This window comes from Molothrus ater, chromosome 15 (assembly GCF_012460135.2).
Source record: "Molothrus ater isolate BHLD 08-10-18 breed brown headed cowbird chromosome 15, BPBGC_Mater_1.1, whole genome shotgun sequence".
NCBI lineage: Eukaryota > Metazoa > Chordata > Aves > Passeriformes > Icteridae > Molothrus > Molothrus ater.
Window position 1 is genome coordinate 10,473,727 of NC_050492.2, and position 27,045 is coordinate 10,500,771.

Genomic DNA, 27,045 nt, shown 5'->3' on the forward strand with positions numbered 1-27,045 from the left:
GCCAGAGAGAAAACAGATACCTCAGAGTGACCTTCCAGTGTTTTCTTGGAAGCTGAATGACCTCCTCTCATTTGTACTGCTGAGTTGGAGAGCCACACGCAGAGGACAGCTTTGGCCTCCTACCGAAGCCCACTATTTCAACCACGTGGAACCAATTAGTAGTGGCAGAGCTTGTCAGCATTGCAGCCAGTGCCCAAATGCTCTCAGGACATTTACTCTCCCAAATACACTCTGCCCTTTAAAGCAGCACCAGCCATCATGTTCTGCAGGCTTGAAAGTCTCCTGGTTTACTAAGAATCTTCAGCCCTCAGGTCATTAGGTCTCAGTCAAAACCAGGGAGTTCAGAATAAAGCAGTGACTGTCCCAGCACTGAAGCTCATAAGCCTTTTATTTGTTCCCATGAACTCTCCTTTACCTAAATCTAATATTAACAGTGAGAGCATCCAAGACACTCATGGGAAGCAAACTGTGAAACAGAGGGACCACACAAGAGGAGGTGAGAACAGAGCATCCAACGTGAGCCGTGTGTGTGAAGGATGGGTTTGTCTACAAACAGAGGTGCTGCCAGCAACGTGGATTTCAAGGGTGGCTTCTGCTTTTTAGTACACACCTGCAGCAGCCAAGAACAAGCAGAATTCCCAGTGATGGGGTTTTCACTCAGCTGAACTGACAGGATCTGCCCTGATGAGAGGTTAACCCAGCCTTTCTCAAGCTCTGGCAGCTGCAGCAGCCCATGTAGAGCTGCCTGCATTTACTGTGGGAACACTGGCTGCCTGGTGTGTCACAGGGCATCAGGCCAGGCACACTTGCAGCCCTGACAGCCACCATCCCTTGGCCATGGTCTCTGCCACGTCAGGAGGTCTTAGCAGCAGGGATCACATCGAGGAACTGATGCCACGCAACCCAGGAACTGTCTTGAGCACAAACTCATGAGCTGCTGCTATTCCTGCTTAGTGCTAAAGTTCAGTGCCTCTTTCATCATACTGGAAACTTGTCAGGAGCTGCTCTCATCCAGTTCAGTAGAGCAGCCTCTCTCCTTGCTCCTCGCCCCAGACACAGTCTGTGCAATGCCTCCTGCAGCACCTCCCTGTGCTCTGGTCCCACACCACAGATGGCCACAGTCCCCTCTGACAGGAGAACCTCTGTGCCCTCTGCTTCTGTGCGTGTTTTGTGTGAGGCCAGACTGATCATGGACTTGGAAACAGAGTGGAACATGAGGAGTGGTGGCAGTTCTGAGGATGATGAAGTCTTTTGTTGTGCAGAAAAAAAAAGGGGCAATGATCCTCCAAAGCAGTTTTGTTAATGGTGTCTCAGGTACATGGGACACTTTTTAAAGCAGATATGTCAGTCCAGGAACTCATTTCACAATCTGAACATGCCTGATTTTTCATCACCCTTTTCCTTTGGAGGCAAAGTAGAAAAAAACCCAAATCATGCAATATTCCAGGTCCTGAAAACTGACTATACCAACTGTTACCTGATAGACTGGAAGGCAGCACCACGGGAATCTGTGGTGGAGTCCAGCCAGCATTGGTTTGCAGTGGGAACCCAGGGCAACTCAAAAACATTCCCAGGCCCTGCTCCCACATCCAAGAGTTTGGGATTGTCCAGCAGCCCTTGCATCACAGCTCAGCACTGTTGATGGCCTCATGCTATCATCTTGGACAGGAGCCATCCATGTAACTTGGGTCTTTTATAGAGGTCTGTATCAATAATCTTGTTAAAGTGTCTCCATGTTCTGGAGGTGACCTGAGCCTACTCTCAAATACTCAGGATGCTTCTATTTCCTCTGTGTGACCCCAACCAGCCTATGTCCAGTTCACAAAACAGTCATTGCTGTGCTGTAAGGAAAAGGGGGTAGCTCTAAACACACACTGCTTTATGTTTGTCTCTGCAGGTTCTCAGGGTAAATCCGAAGGCTAAGCCTCCTTGCAAGTCCCAGCATCCTGTCAGGGCCAGAGGAATGTCACAGTAAGTGATCCAAATATTATTGGATCAAGTATTCTCAGCCTCCTAAAGCCTCTGTCTCCATCCTGCCCTGGTTTTTTTCCCCACACACTAGGTAAAAGCAGAGAGCCACCAGTGTTTTTCTGTCCATTAGTTCCTCAGCCAGTGCAGTCTCCCACAACCATTCAGCTCACCAGAGTTGCACCACTTTAACTCAGCCTTATCTGCTGACACTCAAAGAGCAGTTACACACGTTTTAAATTATTATTTACAGCATCCTAGAAATATTTTGCAAGGATCACCTCAGGCTCATCTTCAGCAAGAGGCTAAGAGGCAAAGGTCAGCATTAATTCCAAGGTCTGGACCCTAAGCCCTGAAAGGGCTCTCTGGCCTGGAACATTTCCTGGTCAGAATTGCCAGGAACTGGTGGAGCCAGTGACAGGGCTGGAAATGCCCAAGGGGCTGCCACAGTTACACTTCAAAGATTCACTTCAGAACAGAGAGCTGGCTTAGAGCACATATGTGGCCAAGAGCTGGGGAAGTCAGAGCACCTAGAGACAGATTCACACCTTAAACCAGGCTGGGAGGGAAAGAGATGAAAACATGGGTTATTTCAAAGATCAGGTTGTAAAAAAAGGCCAGTGTCACAGCAAAACAAGCCCAAGCTCTTCAGTTGCACATTTATATGCAAGACACATGGTTCCAAAGCTAAATGAAACAGAGATGAGTGCACATCAACACTCCACCATGGAACAAGGACATATCTTGCACTGCAAATATTTGATCATCTCAAAACTGCCTTTCTTGCTAATCAGAGGCCTTACTGGAACTTCTGTGACAGCTGAGCTTTAACAGAGGATGTCAGGACAGTAGAAAAATCCTGCTCATTTCTCTATGTTCAGCCTCACTGTAGCAATCACAGACACGACCCAAGCCAGGGAGTGCCAGACCTGGGACCAGCTAAACCTGGTCAGGATCTCTGCAGAAGGGGACAGCTCTGGCAGCAGCACTGATCTTTGCACAGAGGCTGCAAGATGTGGGCAATTAATTGGCTTAAAGCTCTGAGCAGCATTTACTGGTTATCAGCTCCTCTTCCCACTCACTTGATGTCTGCAGGCCAGGGAGTTGTTTCCTCTTAAAGCACCTGAGTGGAGGAGACTCTCCATGGGATATTTCCCAGCCCAGAACATGAACAACAGATAAAACACCCTGAATCTTCTTGTCCTTCAAAGGAAAGTGCCAGCAACGCAGCCAGGTCTCTGCATGTGAAAAATTCAATCTATAAAAATCTCTTTTCTTTGCCTTCTAGATGCAGAGTCCCTCACTGAGCCTGTCTGGGTCTGCCTATGGAACCACACCTGTGTTTACAAAGGTAAAGAGCACAAGACCACACAGCCCATCCTGCAACTCCCAGCATTAGATTTTGCATTTTCTTGTTCCATCAGAAGGCATTTCTAGGCTGGAATATTGGTTCATTTACAATTCAAAAAAGCTAGCATACCTTTTTAGTGATGTTATCAAAGTAACATCTTAATTGGTAAACGATCCAGACAGAGCCACTTACAGGAATTAATCTCATTTACTTCCTGCAAAGGAGGCTGAAGTGGGAACCTCACATTGTAACCACCCTTATAATGTTGCATCCAGAGGAATAGAAGCTTTTCCTGCATTTGTATCTTTATTTAAATGCAGAAGCAAGGCTTTAATGAGTGTTGGTCTTCTGGTGAAAAAAAATTCAACTCACAACACACTGCAAATGCATTTAGAATTCAGACAACTATTGCAAGCAAAATGAAAATACAGACGAGAGTATCTTCCTCCCTGAAGGGTGTATCATATAAATGCCTCAGTGGGGAAATACTTATATGGGGAAGTACTTATATCAGGCATTTAACACAAATCTTTTCTCCTCCAGGGTCTACAAAACATAAGAGCCACCAAGGGGCAGTTGGTGGTGTTTGAGTGCCGTGTTCACTCCACTCCCCCCCTGCAGGTTCACTGGTACAGGGAGTACGACCAGATCCTGGATTCTGCTGATTTCCGAACCCTGAGGAAAAGTAGGTGCTGCTGCAGCTCTTGGTGCACAGATGTTGCACTGGGACAGGGGCAGGACAGGAATGAGAACTGCTATAAGAACAGGAGATGTTCATAGGAGCAGAGTTTACAGGATCAGGTGACCCCAAGTCGCAGGCTGCTGCTGCTGCTGCACAGTTTGCTCTTCCCCTGGCACTGCCTGAGTGGGTCAGGCACAGCAGGGGCAGATTCCAGGCTGTGATTAATGACAGCCCTGATGAGCCATGGAGGCACTGCTGCCATGTGCTAGAACTGCTGATGAACTCAGGGGAAAAAGGCATAATCTCATTTCAAACCCTTTCTTACACTCCCAGGCGTGAGGTCAGAGCTCCAGAGGGCCAAACTCACAGCAACCAGCTCTAAAGTCAGTAGAGCTTTTTGTGTTATCATCTCAGTGGAGCTCTTGTGCACCACCTCAGTGGGGAGGTGTTTGTACCACCAGGTCCCCCAGCCACACCTGAGCTTTCCCTATCCACATGCCATTCCTTGTGATGCACAGAAAGGAGAGGGTTCCTTTGTGACCGTGGTGACAGCTGAGGTGGGGAAGGGAGTGAGGGATGAAGGGTTTGGGGTTTTTCCATTCTGACATTATAATAATTTAAGTTCTTTCTCTCTTATCTTGAGCAGAGGCTTGTTCATCAGCAGTACCTGGTAAGTACACTGTGCATTTTTGGTTAGACTCCTCACCACACTCAGTATTTCCCACCTCATCCAAAACAAAACAATATCCAAAGGTAGGCAGAAGACAAAAGTCAGTCAGGCCAAGAGCTTTCAAGTTCTTAATTTTGCTGCAAGCACCCTGATTTTTTCCACAACACTTGGAAAAAGGTATCAATCCTTTTACATTCAGCCAATTATGAGTACGCTGTGCTAAGAGAAAGCATATCTACCATTCTGACCTATAATATTTTAAATTTGTGCAAGAAATGACAGAATTTAGAAAAAAGAAAAAACACAACCAAAAAAAAAACCAACTAAACAAACAAAACACTCACCACAAAAAATGTGCTTTGTTTCATTAATGTCACAGGAAGAGTCTTCTTTAATCTTTCTCCTTCTAAACCCCTTGACTTCCCATGCCCTCTACATCACTTTTTTGCACTTTATAAGTGCAAATCCCCACCTCTAAGTAACAAGTCCTGTAAAGAGCAGCTCCTACAGGTTAGCATCTGCCTCTTGTGCTACAACATCATGCCTGAATCTCTTATTTCAGAGGAAGTCTGCACCCTGGTTATTACAGAAGCTTTCCCAGAAGACTCTGGAATATTTAAATGTGTTGCTGAAAATGAATTTGGGTCTGCAGCATCCAGTGCACATCTCTCTGTTTCCCCAGGTAAGCACATGGATTTCTGTGTTGAGCAACTAAACACAAAAGAATTTGCTGCTGCTCAGCATCAGGCAGAATCACAGATATTTCCCAAGCAAAAGCCACACCAAAACAATTTTGTAGGCTCAAGAGAAGATAAATACCCCAAAAAAAATGCATTCTGCTTGGGTAGCTCTCAGAGCTGGATGCAGGTTGTTCTGTGTTTGGGGTTTTGGTCCCTCTCCATCCTGGCTCAAGGATGACAAGGTGGAGCTGCTGTTCTCTCTCTCAGAGGAGTCTCATCCCTGAGCTTCATCCCTCCAGGGATTCCAGCTTGGCCCAACACATTGGCCATGTCTATACCTGGTTTGTGGTTCCACCTGAGCTGTTTGGCCCGTGCTGGAAGCCATCTGCAACCAGAACAGCCCCGGCATGTGCCCAGGGCTCCCCAGCCCTGCCAGAGCCAGGTTGGGCTCATGCTGGTTTCAGTCTGTGCAGAGCAGAATGAGCCTCATCCTCCTGCTCAGGCATTCCAGCTTCCCATCCCATTGCTGCACTGGTGAGCACTGGTGAGCACCACTGCTCCTACCTGACCTGGGGACAATTCTGCTGCACTGGTGAGCACCACTGCTCCTGCCTGACCTGGGGACAATTCCACTGCACTGGTGAGCACCACTGCTCCTGCCTGACCTGGGGACAATTCCACTGCACTGGTGAGCACCACTGCTCCTACTGACATGGGGACAATTCCCCTGCACTGGTGAGCACCACTGCTCCTACTGACATGGGGACAATTCCACTGCACTGGTGAGCACCACTGCTCCTGCCTGACCTGGGGACAATTCTACTTCCAGGAGCTAAAGAGCTGGACAGCTTTGGAGGTGCTGCCCCCAGGGCAGCTGTGCAGGTCACCATGAAGAGGCCCAGCTTCCCCAGGAGCAGCCAGGCAGGAGCCAAGGAGCGTGGGGCAGCTGCTCTGCCCTCCTACAGCCCAGAGAGCCCCGGGCTGGGCCCTGCAGGCTCCAGCTTGGGCCAGAAGAGCTCCAAGAGCCAAGCTGAGGAGTTCCATGGCGCTTACGAGAACTCACCTCGGGCTTCGCCTCTGAGGTAAGACAGAGGGAAATTCACAGCCCTGGGCCAGCTGTGCACAACACTGAGAGCATGGACTGCCCAGGGATCCCAGCTGCACACTGCAGTGCCCCTGAGCCTGACAGGGACCAGGCACAGCCTGAGCTGTTTGCCTGGTGACAATGACAATGTGCAGCACCAGCCTGGCAGTCACAGCCCAGGCTCCATTTGACCAAGGGTGTGACCACCTAAAGCACCAGGGAAGGGCCTGGAGTTGTTTGCAGGAGTGCCTGTCTGTGTCTAACCCAAAACCATCACTCCAAATAATTGTCCTCTAGGAGACCTTTGGCTCCACAGCAGGGCATGAGGCAGAGATCACAGTACCTGGGGAATCTTAAGGTACAATTCTGTTGCCACCACCTTCCTTGGTGGCCTTGGTCAAGTGGCATCACCTCATCTTTCTGCTTCCTATTCTGAAAGACAGCAATAAAACTTGAGATCCTGTATGCATGATGCAGACAGGACTTGCAAAGCACTCTGTGGAGGAAAAGCACTGAACCAGTGCCCCACTGCATGGAAGGAAAACTGTCCCACGCCATGGCAGGGACACCCCCCACTCAGGAGATGGAGATCTCCCCCCAGTAATTCAGTATTCCATTTTATAACAAGACTTGATCCAATTTCCATCCCAAATGCAGCTCTCAATGCACACTTACTGCACTATCAGTTCTCCTGTTCGATTGCTCCAGAGAAACAAATCAGGTTGGAAAGCATAGATTGGTGACATCATCCCCATTTCTGGAGGGCTTCTCAGGGGTTTGTAGACATAATGATGACCTGGAATGGTGACAGTTCAGCCATCCAAGCCAGCAGAGGATTCCCCCAGTGTGTCGGGACAGGGAGAGCTGTGCGGGGGCAGAGGTGTGCCTGCTCTCCCAGCTGAGTGCCAGCCTGCAGCTGCAGGGATCCTGTTACAGGCTGTGGAAAGGCTGTCCCTGACAGAGACCATTCCCTGCATGAGAGATTATTTTTGGATGTACTCGGCCATTTTAACTAAACCAGATATTTTAACAATTCTCTACAGCCTCCTTCAAATTTTAGCACAGGAGAGATCATATTCAGTACAGATGTCTCCATGCAAGAGAGTTACTTTTTTGCTAAATCACTGAGTAAAAATGGTTTTGCTTCAATAACCAGCATGCAGATCACTAAGAGAAAGTTCTGTTCTCAGTTTGGCTTCAAGCCCTTCTATGAAATCCAGGCTTGCTCCAGGAAAATCAGCTGGGACCCTAAGCAGACCCTAATGCATAAAGGGATTTACTTTGCCACCAGAATCAGCTATGTAATAGCTTTTTAAAATGTAGGTTACATATGTGTGTGTGTATAAGTATACACATAAAAATAAATGTAAACAAAAACATTAACTACTCCAGACTTTGGACACATCTCAAAATACAGAGAGAAACTATTAACATTTCTAGATATATCCATCTATGAGAATTTAAATACCTTTAAATCCCACAGACATACTGCCAGGTGCTTTGAAACATCATTAAGAATGTGACTCAGCATTGTAAATGTTGCTGCTACCTCAAACTCAGCAATCATGGCTAATGGCTGGCTGTAAAATAACTGTCTTGTTAGTCAGATTTAGCATATAATTCCCTCATATAGTGAATGTGGTTGCAACTGTATTACCAAAGGCAGCTACCAACAAAGGCAGTGATGACAGAACAAAGCCATTATTGGGAATAGCTGTAAAATGAATGAAATCCTTGTACCCGTATTCTCCCAATTATTGCCTAGCAACAGGCACTCCACAAAAGCCAGAAAATGCAATTCAAGACTGCCACTACCAGCTACTCCTTTCTGAGCCCTTTACACCTGCAGCTTGCAGTGTCCTCAACAGCCTTGAAGCAGAATAAAACCATTGCTGATTACTAACTTCATTAAAGAAACTCAATCCAAGCAAAAGAAGAGGCTTCAGGCACTAATATACTGCCAGGTATTTTAGTATTCAGCTTTTAAGTACCTTAATTAATAAGCAACAGATCCTTAACTCTTTTTCTATGCATTTTTTGCTATATGACTCAAGCAGTGAGGAGAAAGAACCCAATCAGAAGCAGCAGGGCACCATTCTTAGAGAGTAAACTGAAGCAGGACAGAAAATCTGATTTCTGACACCTCGCAGTGCTGGCCACGGTGCTATTGAGTTACTTGGCACAGGGGATGAGATTTATTCCTCTGCCTTCATCAGTTCAGCTTCCAGTTCTCTCACCTTTTTTCCTGCCTTCTGGACGTCACGGTTTCCTGTTCCTTCTCTTTCGCACAAGCTGTCCCGGTTGTGTCCACTCTTTTAAGTGTGTAAAACTCTCCTTAAATCGATGCCTCGCAGCCGGCTTTAGTGCTGAGTTGAGGTTGGTGGGAAGCCAGGGAGCCCGAGCACGGAGCCTGCCCTTTACCGCGCTCACAGCTCCCTGCAGGGCAGTGATCGTGACCCAGGCACCTTTTTTCAAGTACTCGCCTCTCTCTGTGCAAACCACCTCATTTTCATTATTTTTGTTTCTTTTTTTTTCTTTTTTTATTTTCTTTTTTTTTTTTTTTTTTACGTAAAAAGCAAACAGCCTCTCAAACAAGTAGGAACGAATTCCCTCCCTTAATCACTTTCATGCGAGGAATTTATATAAATTAGCACTCAATTAACACCTGCTCTGTAATTTTCGTTCACAAACGATGTTTAAACACTAACACTAGAGTGAAGTGAAGATCGCCGTGCTGACAGACTGCCGGGCAAGGGAAGGAGACGGGAGCAGTTCCGCACACAGCGGAACTTTCGGGCTTGGGGTGGTTTTAAACAGTAGGCGATAAACTTATATGCCAAAAGCATATTTGGCTTATACTTGTGCCGAAGTATAATTAAGATATTTAAAACACTATAATATTAATTTAAGATGTAATTAGGCATTGAAGCTGGTGATGAAAGGGATATGAATCACCCAACCTGCCAGCAGGACCTGCTGCTGTTCTGGTGAAAACACCACAGCTGCATTTTTTTATCCATGTAAATAGCTGTAATGACATAAACTGCAATATATTAATATATTTTATCCTGTATTTTTATAATATTCTTTCCTCAAGGCTGATTAAACTGAGCTTGTTACTCAGTTTGTGGCTGCTCAGACGCATCCATGAGCGGCGCCGCTGCTCCTGACCGAGCCCCGCACCGGAGCGCGGCTGGGGTCGCCCCGGGGCTGGGGGAGCTGACCCCGGGCACGGAGGGAGAGCCCGCTCGGGTCTGGGCTGGGGAGAGTTAAACCACGTTTAAACCTGGCTCTAGAGTGTGTGTTTAGTGCACAGCCTTAAAATCGATACCAGGGCTTTATCACTACAGAGGCAACTAGCTACAAATTAGTAAATGAATTAAACAAGGAATTTAGAGCCACTGAATGGTTTGGGCTGGAAAGGACCTTAGAGATGACCTTTTTTCTGCCATAGGCAGGAACACATTTCACTAGACCAGGTTTTTCAGGGCCCCGTCCAACCTGGCCTTGAACACCGGGGATGGGTCAGTCACAGCTTCTCTGGGCAAGAATTTCCTTGGGATAGCGAAGTGGGATTTCGGGACGTTCGAGCATATTGTGGCAGTCCTTGCTGCTGCTCCCTGGCGGTGCTAAGGGCAGAACAGCTGCTTTCTGTTCAAAAGCTGCCCACTTATGCTGTTCTGTGCCTTCTGCTGAGCCAGGGACGCTCCCGGCAGCGCTGAGCCGCGACCGCTGCCCCTCGGGGCCCGGACAGAGCAGGGACAGAGCAGGGACAGAGCCGGGTTGGCTGGGACACAGCAGGGACAGAGCCAGGACAGAGACGGGCAAAGCCGAGCTGGCCGGGGCAGAGCAGGGGCAGAGCCGGGGCAGAGCAGAGGCAGAGCCGGGGCAGAGCGGGGACAGAGCCGGGGCAGAGAAGGGACAGAGCCGGGACAGAGCAGGGGCAGAGCAGGGGCAGAGCCGGGGCAGAGCAGAGGCAGAGCAGGGGCAGAGCAGGGACAGAGCAGAGGCAGAGCAGGGACAGAGCCGTGCCGGCCGGTCCGAAGCAGCAGCAGCAGCAGCAGCAGCGGCAGCAGGGGCTCGGAGCGCCGGGCGGTCCCAGCGCTGCCGCCGCGGATCCGCTGCCCGCGGGCACCTGCCCAAGTGCCAGCCCCGGCCCTTGCCCAGCGTCCGGCTGTGTAAGGAGACTCTTATTGTGACAGCGGCGGGGGCCGGGGACAGGCAGGGCCCGCGGTGTCACCGCTGGCAGCACATTAAAGCCTCCGGGCTCGTCCCGCCGCGCAGAGGGCGGCTATGACAGTGAATGACCGTCCTTCCCAAAATACCGGCCACGGCCCAGGTGACAGCTCCTAGGTAGGTAAGGTGCTTGTTGGGGTTCTCTCCACGTCACTTTCCACTTGGAGGCTGGTCAGGGAGGTGGCGAGAGGGACTGCTGGGAATGCTAAGGTGGAACCGCACCTGGAGGGTGCGGCGGTGTCGCAGGGAACGTGGGCAGCAGCAGAGCCAAAACACGGGCTTGGTTTTCAGCAGGAAAAGTGCCCCTGCTATTACTTACTGTTTTCATCTTGTAAGGTCGAATGTCTCTTCGGATTTATTTTTTTCCCTCCCAAATCAAGGTGGAACGATTTGAGGAAAACATGGCTTATCCCCCCTTCCTGTGAGAAGTGACGCTGGGCACCAGAGCTTGGCTAAGGGCAGTGTTCTAAAAAACAGAGTAAACGCTGGTTGCTGTCCACAGCCTGTGGTACAGTGAATGCACAAATCCGTGCACAGGTAGTGATATAAAAACGAGATAAAGACAAGACTGAACGAGTTTTCTGCACTAGTGAATGGGGACATAGTGTGGACGTGCTCCAGAAGTTTGAGCCAGCTTCAAATTCCAAGAGTATGACAAGGGAAAAGTTAGGGGATTTTTACTATAAGGCCTCTGTTTACTTACAGCTAATTCACAACTAATATTGATGATTACCTGCAGGAAATGAAAGCCTTGAGTCCTTAATATCAGAGCAATGTCTCCACTTATCTCCCCCATGGGAATTTATGACCTCGTGGAGCCCTTCTCTGGGCTCTCCAACGAGAGGAATACAATACACTGGGTGTATATATAGCAGTGAAACAGCTGATCTCAGTGGGGCAAGATTACAATTTTTTCCAGCACATGTAACTGTGGGGATTTATATTCCTTTTCTTCTTCTTCTTCTTCTTTTTTTTTTTTTTTTTTTTTTTTTTTTTTATTAGCGGCTTTATGCTTATTTTGGAGGATTTTTTTTTTAATCCTGGAGCTGAAGTAATTTGTCCATTTTAAAAAGCTTGCTAAATGAAACTCTCCAGGTTTTGAGTTGATGGAAAGCCTGGGTTTTTAGATATCAAACACCTACCTGCAAAATAAATCAGGACTCTGAGCAGCTCAGCTAGCCCTACCTTATCTTGCAGCTCATGTCCTTCTGGCAATTAGCAGCCTTAATAGCAAATATCGGGAAATCACCTCAAACAGAGACACACAGTCCTTGGCATTCCAATCCCAAATCTCAGCTCGATATTAGAAACTCTGAATTCAAAACCCATTAGAGAAGAAATCAGGAGATTTGGTTTCAAAAGTTTAGTTTTAGACTTGAAAGTGAAACTTTTGTGCTTCCCTATGGTACAAGGAATTTCTTGGCACAGAGAGGTTCTGGAAATGGTACATTTAGCATTTTGACAGGGCACAAAACAGCAGGATCCAGGGATCTGTAGTTAAGAAGATACATGGGAAACTACCTGGCTTAACAGTAGTATCTGTGTTTATCTATAGATTTAGGCAGGTGGTTAACCAATTGCTGTTTCCTTTAGCATGTACTGGGCTCTGACATATAAGACAAGCCCGGTGATCATTGCACCTGAGCCAGGCAGACTGTGTGGCTTGTTACTGTAACTCAAAATGCTCATACAGTTGTGGGACAGTTCTAACAAATCCTAAATAACTTTATTTTAAGTTCAAGGTTTAATTTAGTTGAACTTTAACTTCATAGTGTTTGATTTGCTAGTGGCTGCTCAGAACACAGTATTTTGGTGATTCAGCTTGTGATGTACAATTTATTTTATCTGTATTGTCTTCCTTAAGGGAAAATCCACTCCAAGAAAGCCTCTATTCTGCAAGGCAAAGGTTCCATTCTATCCAGGAGCCCAGCCAGGAAAACTTTTGTGGCCTGTCACCTAGCTTTTACCAGCCACCTATCCAAAGCCAGTTATCACCAACAAAAACCCAGGACAGCCGTGAAACCTCTCCTATGAGTGTCCCTAATCTCCCATCCGTTTCCTCTATGTGCCAACCAACCATGTTTAACTACGAGCGTCCAAAACACTTTATCCAGTCTAAGAACGTGTGCCAAGGGCAACAGCAGCCTCCAGGACCTGCAGCAGCCTCCACAGAGCCAAGCAGAGAAATCAAACAGTCCTCCATCCTCATCCAGCCTCGTAACCCCAGCGGGCAGAAATTCTCCTCCTCGTCATCGCTGAGCTCTTCAATCACGCTCTCCTCGCCTTCCTGTAGTGCCCCTAAGGAATCCACCTATCCCATCACTCCTGCATCTGCACAGTCTCCTGCTAGCTCATCATCTGGCCAGAGGCTCCTGCCCATGCCTAACCAATCCCCCGCAGCCTTCCTGTGCTCCGTGCTCCCCTCGCAGCCCGACTATAACAGCCCCGCTCCTTCTCCCGTGGAACCTCAGTAAGTACACACAGCTTCTAACCCTCCCTGCTTCCCCCTGCCTGTCCCAGCACTGCCCACCCCAAAGCAACGCCCTGGCAGAGCTGGGCCCCTGCTCAGCCCCCGCTGACTGTGCTGGGCAGGGCACAGCCTGCGCAGGTCAGGGTAGGAGGCTGAGTGCTCGCCCTTGTGTGGAGTCAAACTGCACTCTGGGCATGCCACAGGCTGCTGGCTGAGTTTGCTGGAGCTGGTTTGGATTATCTAGTTGGATTTGACAGAAATTTCTTAAGGTTATTTAGAATAGAAGACAGGCACCTATCTCAAATTAATTTCTTTCCAAAGCATGTCTTATGAACAGGGAGACAGTAGTATTCCCAACACAACTTAGAGAGTCCTAGTAAGTCTCAGCAATATTTTCAGGTTCCATATCATGATGTGGACCTAAACTCACCTACAATACCCCTTTTATTAATCATACATGTAAAAGAAAGGCAGCCCCTTGAAAATTTCACCCCTTCAGACCAAAGAATAAATTCTTTCCTAAATATGTATTATATCATTTTGCCTTTGGGCTGCAATCCAAATATCTTCCAAGGTCAGTGAGCTCTCAAAGGGAGCTGGGCCTTGCCTTCTCACCAACTTGTATTCCTGCCAATATCAGCTGGAGGTCCTGGGGAAAGTCAGGGTAGAATACACACAAAGTGAGATATTGGAAAGTTGATAGGGGCAGGGGGTCCTGCTGACTTGGATATAAACCCAGGTTTGAGTGTCAGTTTGCATTCAGGAAATCAGAATATTTCTGTCTGTTTTCTGAATCAGAGCACTGAGGGAAGGGGAGAGGTAAGATGGGGTGTGTTATCTGGGGAGGGTTTCCTGAAGTCCTGCAGGAGTGTGGGGGGTTTGGACACTGCTGGGGTTTGTGTTTGTAGTCTGGGGCTGTCTGTTTCCAGCAAAGTGCCTCACTATGCTTTTTGCATAGGCTGCTCTTAAATACAACATGCAATGAGTTGAGGAATTATTTCCCAATCACACTACTAATGTGCAAACAGGGACATGAGTTGTGTTCATCTGTGGGGCAAATCACTCAAGTTTTATAATTCACATTAAGTTTGTAAGTCCAAGCAGTGCTGGGAGTGTTCTGGAATTATAACCCTTCTCCTCTAGTCTAGCCAGCAGAACAAATTCCGAAGCCACAGGAGGAAGAGGACTTGGAATAGAAATAATTTCTGAACACAAGTGCAGCACAGGAGGCCTCACTGCAGGTCACAAACCAGGTTAGAGCCTGTCAGCACAGAGTGCTGTGACCTCCAGCAGACCTTTGCAACCCATTCTGATGGCTGCTCCTCTTTTCCTGTCATCTTTCAGAATCAGATGTGGTACCCAGCTCTGGGAGCTGACTGTACCTGTGGCTGTGGATGGCAGGGTCAGGCTGGGAGGGCCACTGCAGGATGTAGGGATGCTGTGTAGTGAGGAAACTCAGTGATTTGGCTGCACCATGATGCTTCTTCCCCTTTAGGTTTTGATACTCAATTGCCCAACTTGGCCTGTTCTCCTCCCAGATGCTTTGTGGGCTCATCTGAACCACAGTTCTCAGGAGGCAGGCTCACATTTTCGTGTGCACTCTGTGAAGCTGTAGCCAATAATCCATCAGGCCTACAGGAATAACTTTGTTTTCTCTTCCTGCATGAGTAGTTACTCACAGCCCATGTATAACAAACAAGCCAGCATCAACTCTATGCAGAAGACATCAGACCAAGAGATTCGAGGAACAAAGGAGGCCCTCATCCAGGACTTGGAAAAGAAACTGAGATGCAAGGACAGCCTCCTCCAGAACGGCAACCAGGTAAGGGCCAAGAGCTCCCAGGAGGGCAGGCAGGCTGCAGAGGGGCAGCTGCTGCTGCCCCAGGGGCTGGAGCCTCCAAACTGAGCTAAAAGCCAAAGGAAATGCAGGAGCAGCACTGCTCTTTACTCAGAACCTCAACAGATCCCACGAGAGCAAAAGCCATTCATGACTGAAATATTCGTTCAACGTGAAAGAAAAAGGAACATGTTTAGTGCTGTGGCACAAATTTGAACTCTCTTCTGGGGATCCTGTTGAACATCACATCCATCCACAGAAAATTAAAAATCCAGGGAGAATGCCTCAATGACTACAACCTGGTTTTCAACACTGGGGTTAATAAACATCTCAAAACCATTAGAACCTGAGGAAAAATTGGAATATTTGAAAGTTCATTCTAGGGATCACCACCAAATGGGATAATTTTTTTCTTTTATATGAACAACAATAAATGAAAGAAATTATATGAGCTTTTTGCATAAAGCTATCAAAAAAGCATATAATAATATCTCCTAAAAGAAGGCCTCTTAGTCTCAGTACTTATTTACTTATTCTGCAGAGGGTCACAAGAGAATCCCCCTTACTAAGAAATCAAAATCTGGGGGGAAATTTCCTACCAGTAGCAGCTAGAGCAGGCAGGTTTCTAATGTGGGAGCCTTTCTGCTGGCTGCAGGCAGACTGGTAAAAGCCCAGTGTTTAAAGTTTCCATCTTCTTTCCCCTGAGGCAGAAAGGATCATCAGTGAGAACAGGTTTGTGTCATATATGTAATTTTAAATATTGAATGGGCAAACAAATAGGTCAAATCTGACTGAATATGCCCCTAAACAGGAATGTCCTATGTACTGTAGGAAAGCTTGTCATAGCAAGGCAGCTTTTCTTCCCATAGGAAGAAGCCAGGCTAAAAATAAGTCTTATGCAATCACCACAGTGTCCTCCTCCCCTTGTCCTCCAACAAGCCTGAGCCAACTGGCCAATCTCAGCCACACTTGACACACACGTAAGGACCTCAGGGATATCCAGCTCTCACAGGTTTTGCTGAAGGTCTTGTGGTCTCTTCTAAAGAAAAGTCCCACAAGGCTCCCAAGCCTTTCCCCAGCCAGCAGCAGACACATGTATATCTGTACAGAGCAGAAATTCAGTCAGAGCTCACCCTTGTGTCACAAAATCCAAACCTGAGCGAAACTTTGTGGGCAGCAAAGTGTCAGGTGCTCTGGTGCTAACATACTTTTCTAAAGTAACCCAACTGACAGAGCTTGAGTTTAACTCTGCTCATTTTTATCCCTGTGTGCCACATCCAGAGTGCAGGAACTGACTGTGCCATGCCTGAAACGTGTCCTTGCCTCCTGCCCAGCATTTCACCCTGCAGATGTGCTGGCAGAAACCTCCCCAGTGCTTCCAGGGGCAGTGCTGCTCCCCTCTGGCTGTGCCTGCCTCTGGTGTGGCTCTTGCTTTTTTGGGAGCATCCATCATCCTCCAGCTCCACAGCTGAATGACTTGGGAAGTTTTCCCAGCCCTAACAGAGCGGTACCCTGGGACTTACTCTGGCTTCTGTGGATGATGCCATCAGCTACCCATAAATAATCCCAGCAGAGAAAGAGGAGGAGTGGAAGGCCACAGATGGCATTAGGGAGGCTTTGATGAACAGGCAGTTTAATCTTTTATGCATTTCAGTGCTGTATATATTGAGGCTGACTTCAGTTGGCATCACAGACTGCAAACCCTCTGGGCCAGACGTGGGGCTTCTGGTCAGCTCCTGCTTCCATTGACAACATCCTGAACTTGTGGCATATTAATGTGCTCTTAACAAGCTGCTCTGAAATAGTGAATGGACTTCTGACTGGAATTCCTGTGCACTCTGCCCCCAGAGACTGACCTATGAGGAGAGGATGGCTCGCAGGCTGCTCGGACCAGTGAATGCTGCCTCCGTGCTGGACACACAGGCTGAGGACAGCATGCAGAATGCACAGGTACCTGGGCACTGCCTCTGCAGCAAGGGCTCCCTGGGGTTGTGCTGTGCTGTGCTTGTTACCTGGGAGGGCAGTGATGGGGTTCATTGGTGCCAGTGCAGGTGAGGGGTGGCTCTCAAAGGCAGAGCTCTCCGTGGCTGGGGTTTGGTGTTTTCACAGGGGGAAAATTCAAGCACCATTCCCTTGCTGTGCCTGATCTGTAGGAATGACCTCTCCAGGGAGGAATTCCAACAGCTGCTGCACAGCACAGCACCCAGTGCCTGTGACAGGCAGGGAGCAGCACCACGAGGGAGCCAGGTACCCACTCCCAGCAGCCTGAGTGCAGGCTGGGCCAGGACAACAAGATTTACACCTGCCACTGCTGGGAACAAGTGACATTAGCTTCAAGAGGTCGCGGCCTTGGGCTGGCATTGGTTGGGTTTTGGCACTTGCAGGGGGCTGCAGCCATTAAGAGAATGCAAAGCAGTTATTCCAGCAGCCCACATGCTGACAGATTAGAATCTATCACTACTGGCTTTTTCCAAAGTGTTTTAGTTGGAGACTTGCATCATTTGTTGGTTATTCAGGCCAGTTAGAAGCTGTCTTTGGTGCTTCTGTGCTCAAAGTTAGTGGAAATGTCTGTGGTGTAGCACTGGGTACCTGTGCAGGACAGAAAACACCCTCCTGCTGCCAGCAGCAGAGAGCCAGGAGCAGGCACACACTCACCAAAGAGCCCTCAGCAAAACTCCTGCAGGGAACAGACACTTGAGACCACAGCAAAGGAGGGATACACAGTTTGAGCAATCTCTCCCCAACAATCACCTGGCAAGATCAGGAAAGAAGGAGAAATCATGAATGGCAGAGAGCAAGGGAAGCCTCATCCTTTGCAGAGAACAAGGAAATATTTAGTCAAAACAGGATGGCTGACAACTTTTCAGCATGTGTGAAATGCTGCTTTAAAAAAAGAACATTGGAAGCAGAGATTGGCTTATGTTTGGGACATCTTACTTCCATTGTTCAGTCTTATTTTTAAATATTGCAGTCACTGATTCATTCAGCCTCCTGATTCCTCAGGAACTTAACTCAGTCCATGTAACAGGTCATTAGAATCCTCAGCAACTTCACCACCACAGCATAATTTCATAGGACAAGTACTAACTGTACAGAACTTGTGTTAATGAGCAGGTACAGGCAACTGCCTTTGGGCTCCACATGGAACTCAGCCCAGCAAAACCCTCATTCATGTCATATTCCCCCTGAACTTAAAACTGCTTCCTTGCTTGAAGTTTAAACCCAGACTTAAATGTTCCACAGGACTGGGCTGCAGAGCACAGAACCAAGCCCTGGGATGGCTCAAGGCAAGCACTCCAGAAATTTCCATGCAGTGTTTGCTCTCTCTGACTCCATTGCTAAAACGAGTCGCTGGCACCAAACCCCGTCGCGTTTTCCAAACATCCTGGCTCCTAACAGGAATCAATCCTGGGTACTTTAGCAGATTTAGCCATGTGATTTCAGAGTTGTCAGCGAGCTTAGCTGGTGCTGTGATCTAGAAAGAAAAGTATTTTCCAGCTCAGCATGTGTCCATGGCTGCTGGTGCCATATTTAAGTGGGCACAATACGAGGCTCCTGCCAGCGATTCCACTTCTATTCCTGCTGTGGGGAAGGACACTCTGTACTCAGCTCTCAGTTTAGATATTGCCAGGAGTGCTGCTCCTCTCTCACAAAGGTTATGGGCTGGCAGAAAACTTTGTGTGCCAGACAAAGCTGCTGCACCCATCACCTGGGCAGCAATGAGAAGTTCTGCCATGGCAAAGCCCACGGTGAGCGCAGAGTGTCCTCATGCAAGTTCCTCTACCTCCTGTCCCAAGGACTTCTGAACTACATTCATTTTGTTTTGAAGCAGCAGTCAGGATATGAACTTAAAATGGCTTCTCATTCAGTTTATGGATAAATCTTTCCAAGTGAACTCACCTCTCCTCTTTCTCTTCCCAAGCACCAGAATGCAGAAAACATCAGGCTGCAGGTTCCTACAACACATGTCAGGTAAAGCAAAAACTTGTGCTGTGCCATTCTTCAAGATCTTACTTCAAATATTTCTAGACAATGTTGGTTTAATCTCACTGCTTATCACTTTTGCTAAAGTAGTAATTACTAAATTCACTGCCTTTTGACTAAAATGCTACCATTTGTGGATGGCTGATGATGCCTATGATGTTAATCCAGTGAATTCTAAGCATGGCATTAAAGGTTTAAAAACTCCTAGGGAGTAGGGAAATGCAACTCCCATGCACCTTGGAAAAATATTCTTTGTATTCTAGAAGATTAATTTCTAGTCAAAGAAATATAAATATTGAAATGAATATAAATTATTAAAATTAAGCAGCCAAGTTTCTCTTGTTAAATCTTTTGGATATTAGGCCGTAATGAAGGTTATTCTTGTGTGCTGCATTGAACAATTCGAGCAAGAGAAGTGGCTGATCAAAAGTTATGACTTACAGCTGAAAAACCAACCAGAACTGTTAGATTCCTAAAGGTGTTGAGGGACTCCAGCTGCAATCAGAGCTTTGATTCCACTTGTGCTACAGTAGCTTTTACACAATTAACTCTGCCTGTCCCGTTTTCAGGAGCAGACCATCCTCTAGAGGCGACGATCGTGGACATGACTCAATCCAGGAGAAGTTTTTTCAGCCACGTTTCACTCAAGTGCCTGAAGATGTGGTGATTGAGGAGGGGCGGTTCTGCAGGCTGGACTTCAAAGTAATGCCAACCTCTCCCTTCCCAATTCCACTGCCAACCTCTCCCAGTTCCACTGCCAACCTCTCCCTCCCATTCCATTCCCTCTTGGGGTGTGGGGCATGCAGACAGGTCTCTGCACTGCCTTTGATTTTAATAAGCCAGAGCACTAAGGGCAGATGGTTCAGGGTCTCCCCAGGCTATGGAAACCAAGAAACAGGAGATGGCTAAATATGTCAGCATTTTCCCTTGGAAAATGTAAGTGGAATTAGCTGCATAAGATTATGATTAAAACTGACTAGTGGTAAATATAGACAACTACAGAATGTCTCTGGACCTCCTTGGGAAGAATAACTATTAATGCTCTGCTGAAAAAAAGGCTTTTTGGCAGGGAACCTTGTGCTTTGCACAGGGACTCCACTGCTTCAGTGGACACACGTCCAGCGAGGTCTGTGCAGGACTCACCTCCCTTTAGTGAGTCTGCCCTGAGCTAACTGTACCCTTGCTGGAGCAGACAAGCAAGGAAATGCCCTAAATGGAAACAAAATTCAAGAATGGCCTAAAATTCATGGCAGCTGTACCAACCCTGGGGTGAGAAAGGACCCTGCTCTCCCTCACAGCCTTGGGTTTTTCCTAATGAGTGCCCACCTCTTTGTTTCAGTAAACTCTGGCCAGACATACACATGACCTTTAGCGATCTTCCTCCAGGTTGCCCAACTTCTGGATGCTGTGGGGAAGCTGGAGCATGCCTGCAGGACAGCTCATTTACAGCCATTGTCAGTTATGGTGTCAGCACTGCGGCAGTGACAGCTCTGGGAACAAAAGGCTGAACCCAAAATCAGCATCTTGGGCCTGATCAAAGCCACTACAAGAAGGGAACAACGGGGGGGGTGCAGGAGCAGCATCCACTGTCTTGTAGCTAAAGCTCATCTTTCCACAGCACTCCCTGAGCCTTTCTGTGCAACATCCCATTAATATTCAGAACTAGGCAATACTCTACAGCTTTGCAGTAGGAGCATGGTTTGATCACCTATCAGCATCAAACTCCCTGTAGTGCTGGAGGGATTTCATCATCTTTAACTCTTCCCTGCTCTCCTCTCCCTCACAGGTCAGTGGGCTCCCGACTCCAGATGTGATGTGGTACCAGAATGGAAGGATGGTTCATCAGGATCAGTTCCATAAAATGATAGTGTCAGAAAAGGGGTTCCACTCGTTCATTTTTGAAGCAGTCAAATCAGCTGATGCAGGGACATATGAATGTGTGGCTGTCAACCGTGCAGGAGAAGCATCTTTCACAGTAAAAGTGGAAGTAATTGGTAAGACTGAGAGCACTGATAATTCCCTGGACACACTGGGAAAGTCTCAGCAATCTACTGCTTTTCTCCCTGTGTTTGGGACATTAACGTAATAAGAAGCAAAGGTAGCACTCTGCCTACCTCAAACAATAAAAATCAACTTACCTGTTCCAAGACTATTTTAATAACTACATTTAGGATGTAGTATTTCTTCAAGGCACTTCTATTGGGATATTTAGATATAGTGAGATGTCCAGAATATATATTTAGATATAGTGAGATGTCCAGAATTTAATTTAATTGATGTTATTAATTTTCCAGGATTGATAACATATGTTAATTGCTCTCCTAAGGTGGACTGTGTTTACCACAGCCTTTAGCTCATGGGAACTGCGTGCAGGCTAAGGAGATGCAGGAGATGAGGAACATGTGTCCTCCTGAATTTAGCAACCCGAAATCTTAAAGAACAAGCATGACATGAGCATTCCACACTTCCAGTAACCCCTCCTTATCTCTTCTCTTTAATTCAGCTAAAGAGCATCACATGCCTCCAACTTTCATTTTCAAGCCACAAAGCAAAAAGGTTTTTGAGGGAGACACAGCCAGGCTGGAATGCCAGATCTCTGCCATCCCAACCCCTCGGATTTACTGGAAAAGAAACAACGAAATGGTACAATATAATACAGACCGAATAAGGTATCCCACTGCTCAGCTGGCCATCGGTGTGTTACAAAACAGCAACCAGTGTTTGCTCAAGCAGGTGTAAATGGGCTGGTCTGTGTAAGCAGCAGGCTGCAGAGCTGGATCTGCCCCGGGGTGTGGCACAGGGGGCAGGGGCCATGTGCCGAGAGCCTTTGAGGGCACAGAGGGACAGAGCTGTGCCCAGGGCTCCTCTGAGTGCCTGCAGCACTACAGGGCCCCTGGAGAGGCACAGATCTTGGGTGTGCAGTGTGGGGCTGCACAGTGATGCCACTGCATGGTGCCAAGATGTGAATCGCTGGTGGCTCTGGCACAAATGTTCATGTCTCAACAGCGTGCAGGGATTGTTCTGGGGCTTTCTCAGCTCCTCAGCATGTGGACTGACTCTGCTTTCTCTCCTTCCCCTTCAAAGCACTTAGGCATTAACACCTTGGTTTTTCAGCTTGCTCCATGACAATACTGGAAGGATCTGCCTCCTGATCCATAATGCAACCAAGAAGGATGCTGGCTGGTACACCGTGTCTGCTGTCAACGGGGCAGGGGTGGCCACGTGCCACGCCAGGCTAGAGGTTGCAAGTAAGTTCCAGGTCCCAGTGCCACAGAAATTGCATCTTATATTCAGAACTGGCCCCCAAGATTAATCTCATGAAGTTCAGACTGCTGGGAGGATTTATTTCCTAGACAGAAAATAACTATCCTGGGAAAAGCTCTTTTCTTTAGTACAGGACACTGTGGAGTGTCCTTTTGCACTTTTAAAGACTACAATTTCCCTGACACCAAGCAAGAAGGTGAATATAAATCTCTGGTGTCTGAGATATGGGTTTGTCTGCTAAATTCTTCCCTAGGGCTTGCTGGTTTATGTTGCAGATCAAAAGCAACGGGGTTGCTCTGCCATGGGTCTTTGTGCACTCTGGGAAGGCACTGAAAGAGGCTTTTTCTCTCTCTTCCAGCACATACAAATAAGCCACTTCCAGCCCCAAAGCAGTTACGGGTTCGACCAACCTTTAGCAAGTATTTGGCACTTAATGGAAGAGGACTGGATGTGAAACAAGCTTTCTCACCAGAAGGGGAGTTTCAGCGTTTGGCTGAGCAGTCTGGACTGTATGAAAGTGATGAACTTTAACTGGAAATGAAGAGGAAAACCTCACACCCATAAGAGACAGTTACAACATAGATGCAGTTAACTGGTGATTGCTCTAATTAGCAAAATACCTACTTACATATTTTTACTTTGACTCTTGCACATTCAGCTGTTCCCGTTTTACCATGTTAGACTTTATTTATATGGTTTGGTGACTGTAACCATTACTGAGTATTGCATTTTAACTAGAAAGCCTAAGAAAGCAGGTTAATTAGTTTTAACAAGTGTGGGTGGGCTTAGTTCCACCTGTGCTTGGTTACATGCTAAGGTAGCTTGATTTGTACTGCTTCTCTAATATCACTCGTGATAATACCAGGAGTCTGTACTCTCTGAATACTAAAACCAAATAGAGTAGAGTGTTTTTATGAGAATAAATTAGAGGCAAATAAAATTTTAAATAGCCAACATCAGCTGTGACTCTTCCTCGCTTGATTTGTTAAAAGCAGATTTGAATGTCTGACATCAGCTGCAGCCTGGGAAAGATGGGTTCTTACCCTCCTAAGCTTTCCACTTGTCCCCTCCCCTGTCTGTTCCCACTGTCATTTGTCATCTGGCATATACCAAATATTTAGCATAAACTAAATGCTGACACCCTATTAACACTACACCATGCCAGTGAGGCAACATCAATATTTCTTCTCCTTGCACACTTGACCCAAAAGTTGCCCTCTATAATATCAGTCATTAGGGCTATCATGTTTTCCCTCCTTTAATCAAGGAGTGGTTGCAACTTATCCTGCTGTTGGCTCTCAACAAGCTGTTGATTTGAGTCACCCAAGTGGTTTGTGTGCTGCTGTTCACAGACACCTTGTTCAAAAACAGTATTAAATACCATGGAACAAAACCAAAACTGGAGACCTTTCAACTGTACTGACTACAGAAAATTTGTGGGGGTTGATCTAGCCTGACCTCCTCATCGAGGTGCAGAGTCAGCAAACCTCTCAAGCATCTTCCAGAACAGAAAAAATGAGGCCTCAGTTTCACCCTGCATTGCTGTACCACTAAATAAGCCTCCAAATCTGAACTGCATTACACTGACTATTGAATTCCCCAAAAATCCTGCAGCTCTATGACCACACATCTCCTCTGGGCTGCTCGAGTGATGAAATACACTGAGATAACTCCCCTGTTGCACATTTGGAGATGGAGCTGATCACATGAAGCCAGCACCCAATTTGCCCACAGGCTCCACTGGAAGGTTGGAAAGTCTGCATAATTTCTCTGGCAGGCATCTTTACACACAAATGGAAAACCTGAGGTGCCTCACAGTCTTTACCAGCAATTGCAGTGTCAGCTGTACCTCATTCAGCACTCACTCCTTACCCCACACATCATCCGCCCAAAAACGTCCCTGCAGTGGAAATGGCTCTCAGTTCCCAGCAGCACAACTTAGTGACAAGTGAGAATGGCAGAGCAAGGTTAGAAGCTGCTGTCACCCTCTAAATTCAGCCTGTGAGCATCCATCCCCTCCTTGCCCCTTCTCACTGGTGAGTTCAGGGTGCTGAGCACAGATGTGAGCAAAGCCACGTCCCAGCTCTGCCTGGAGCCCTCCTCTTCTGAGGATGGCAGGAGCAGCTCTGGGAGCTGATTTCTGGAGGGCAAGGCTTTCCTTGCAAACATGTTTTCGTGTAAAGAAACAAGAAGAGACTCCCAGTGTTAGTTCAGAGCAACCTCACCTCGTGGTTCCCCAAAACCTTGTGCTAAATGTTGTGTTTTCAGCTCAGGAAAGGCAACCAACTCCTTCAAATGCATTTGGAGAAATTCTGGGTACAAACAATGCTGAAACTTCTGAATAACCAGCCTAGGAAAACAACAGGTCAGCTAATTGCTGCAACATATACTCAACACAAGGAAAAAGTCTTCAACAAAAAATATTTTCATGGTTTGCAAAGGGATCCCTCTTGGATGGACTCTGCTGGGACAAATGATACCACAACACAACATTAACCCTCCCAAACAACAACAGCCACATTTGCACAAGGAGCAGCCCAGGTTCACCAGCTGAAAGGAGGCAACAACACTGGCTCCATTTACCTGTAATTCCACATGTTTTTAGCATGCTTACAGCAAATGTCATTACTGAGCTGAAGACAGGTCTGACTTTAGTCAAGGAATCAATCTGAGCAAGTAATCCTGTCTGAGCACAGAAATGTTTTGAAAGTGCCACAATTCTGCAGTCAGTAACAGCCATGAATGCAATTAGCTGAGCTTTTCTCTTGTTTACGTTGAGATAAACCATTGATTTGTTTTTGTGCCAACATTAAAGATGGGTATTTGGCATGGGAAATCCATAGCAGAGACAGGAAGAACTGGAAAGAGCAAGCCCAGCTGAGCAGAAGCACATGTTAGTGTTCCTATCTCCTCTATCATCTCTGCAGGAATCAATTAAAGGAGGCCTGAATGTAAATCACATATTTATAAATTGGAATCAGGCAAAAATACTCTGGAAATGCTCTGCTTCACACACTTCATTTAGCACTGATTTAGCATAAGAGAGACCACGTGAACATGCCTGAGTAACAATGAGCTATGTAAACCAGAGTTGTTTCATTTAAGGTAATGAAATAAGGTTTTAAAGTAATAAACTGCCTGGCCCATCTTGGGTGAAATCCAGATTAATAAGCAATTGTTGTTTTGTGAAGGTACTGAGTAACTAAATGAAGGCACTGGGAATGTGCTAAGGCTGTGTTTCTCCTGAGTACTTCATGTAGAGAAAAGTGTTATTTCAAGGTCTGCCTTTAGTGGTCAGTTTTGCATGCAGAAGAACACAAAGACTAACAAGGAATACAAAATAAAAATCCAGGCTTACATCAGTTCAGGTTCTATAAGCTGAGCTGCTTTGTTTCCCCATTTCAGAGAGATGGAAATACTCCTCAGCCCCCTCATTATCCCCATGGAACTGGTATCCATGGGCTGGCCCAGCAGTGGAGGACATATCTTCACCCAAATCAAAGCAGGAGAGTGAGGAGAAGTTGGTGTTTCTCAGGCAGAACAGCTCCCTAGAGGAACCAGAGCTGCATTAATCATACTGGTGTTTGTATTTCATAAACATAAATGTGTATGTATTTCTCAAGATGTAATGCTAATGTGAACCTCTTCTGGATAATCAGGTGAGCTCCTACCTTTGCTATGTGTGAAATCCAATTTACTGAGGCATGATGCTTCCATAAGGGCACCTCAGGCATTTGCAGCCACTTTTCCTCAGGTAGCAGCTGGCAAGACAATAATTCATTAAAAATGCAGAAATCAGTTAGATCAGGGAGCAGACCCAGATCCATCCTTCCCATTTTTTGGCAATAGTTGGTGTCTGGTCTATGCACTGGTTGCTGTTGGCTGTTGGGAAAGATTTCCCAGCTTTTTCAAGGCCAAAGTCTGGATTATTAGTCCTTGTTATTAGCAGTATTAGACAATTAAGGCCTGAGATGATTCAAAGGGATTGTATTTATCACCAGCCCCCAGTTTTTCCTGGCACTGAGGCTGCTCTCAGCTCCCCACACCCCTCCCACGTGGAGTCCATCAGATCAGTCACGAGTGGTGTTGAATCCTGTGGCCTTGACAAGTCTCATGTTGCCTCTTTGTCATTGCACCCATCATCTAGGGAGCTACAAACACAGTAAAACTGAGAAAGACATGCTTCAGAAGTGCCTAGAACTGGCTGCATTTGCTGCTGTGGGGGTGAGTGACCCCATGATTTCACCTCTGTGTTTGCCAGCCTTGGCCAGCCCTGCCTAAAGAGCCCCAGTGTGAGCCTGGTTAGGCTCAGTCTAACCTGTCCTACCCTGGAGAGGCTGCACAGCCCAGGGTCCAGGGCCCCTTTCTGGCCTTGCTGTGGCTCTGTGTCCTCCCCACTCGTTATCCACCCTGTTTGTTTTAGCCTGGATCCTGGCAGAGCAGGGGAACTGGAGCACAGCAGAGCTGGCACAGTGAAACTGGGATGTGAGACACAGCACAAACACAAGAGGCTTGGCCAGAAAAGCCTCATATACATACAGCTTATGACAAAACACCCAACAAGCTCAGGTTCTTCAAATCTAGCCATTTTTGAAGCCAATCCAGTCTTCCCTGTGCAGAATGACAGCCTGAAGGGAGGACAGGGAGCTGGGCTGGATCTCCCCGCTCCTGCTTTCATTCAGGATCCATCCTTGTCCTTGCCTCCAACACCTCCTGCCCTGGAGGAGGGTCCCTGCTAAAGGAAGAGCTGCTGGCTGATGCCCAGCTTGGATGTCTCTCCAGATTTCTGTTTCCTTGCATCCTGGTAAGTTCTTTACAA

At 47.1% G+C, this 27,045-nt stretch overlaps 1 protein-coding gene across 4 annotated transcripts; it reads left to right on the forward strand.

Annotated features, from left to right (window-relative positions):
* Window positions 1–3,256: 3,256 nt before the first annotated feature.
* MYOT (myotilin) lies at window positions 3,257–23,179 on the forward strand. 4 transcript variants are annotated; one of them, XM_036391973.2, is made up of 14 exons: window positions 3,257–3,319; window positions 3,863–4,004; window positions 4,648–4,671; window positions 5,234–5,353; window positions 6,181–6,433; window positions 12,536–13,141; window positions 14,813–14,963; window positions 16,827–16,928; window positions 18,901–18,950; window positions 19,532–19,664; window positions 20,749–20,956; window positions 21,466–21,631; window positions 22,077–22,210; window positions 22,585–23,179. In XM_036391973.2, the coding sequence occupies exons 1-14, from the start codon at window positions 3,257–3,259 to the stop codon at window positions 22,755–22,757; spliced, it is 2,325 nt and encodes a 774-aa protein (XP_036247866.1). In that variant the 3' UTR covers window positions 22,758–23,179. The 4 variants fall into 4 exon arrangements, with proteins under 4 accessions (XP_036247866.1, XP_036247867.1, XP_036247868.1 ...); XM_036391974.2 differs by lacking the exons at window positions 3,257–3,319; window positions 3,863–4,004; window positions 4,648–4,671; window positions 5,234–5,353; window positions 6,181–6,433 and adding an exon at window positions 10,674–10,788; XM_036391975.2 differs by lacking the exons at window positions 3,257–3,319; window positions 3,863–4,004; window positions 4,648–4,671; ... (1 more) ...; window positions 6,181–6,433; window positions 12,536–13,141 and adding an exon at window positions 10,678–10,788.
* Window positions 23,180–27,045: the final 3,866 nt, after the last annotated feature.

What these genes read in the sequence shown, in the direction of transcription:
- MYOT (XM_036391973.2), top strand. Translation starts at nt 3,257, where the DNA reads ATGCAGAGTCCCTCACTGAGCCTGTCTGGGTCTGCCTATGGAACCACA. An exon ending in ACAGCATGCAGAATGCACAG is followed by an intron (nt 16,929 to 18,900) that starts GTACCTGGGCAC and finishes TCTCTTCCCAAG; the next exon opens with CACCAGAATGCAGAAAACAT. An exon ending in GTTCCTACAACACATGTCAG is followed by an intron (nt 18,951 to 19,531) that starts GTAAAGCAAAAA and finishes TCCCGTTTTCAG; the next exon opens with GAGCAGACCATCCTCTAGAG.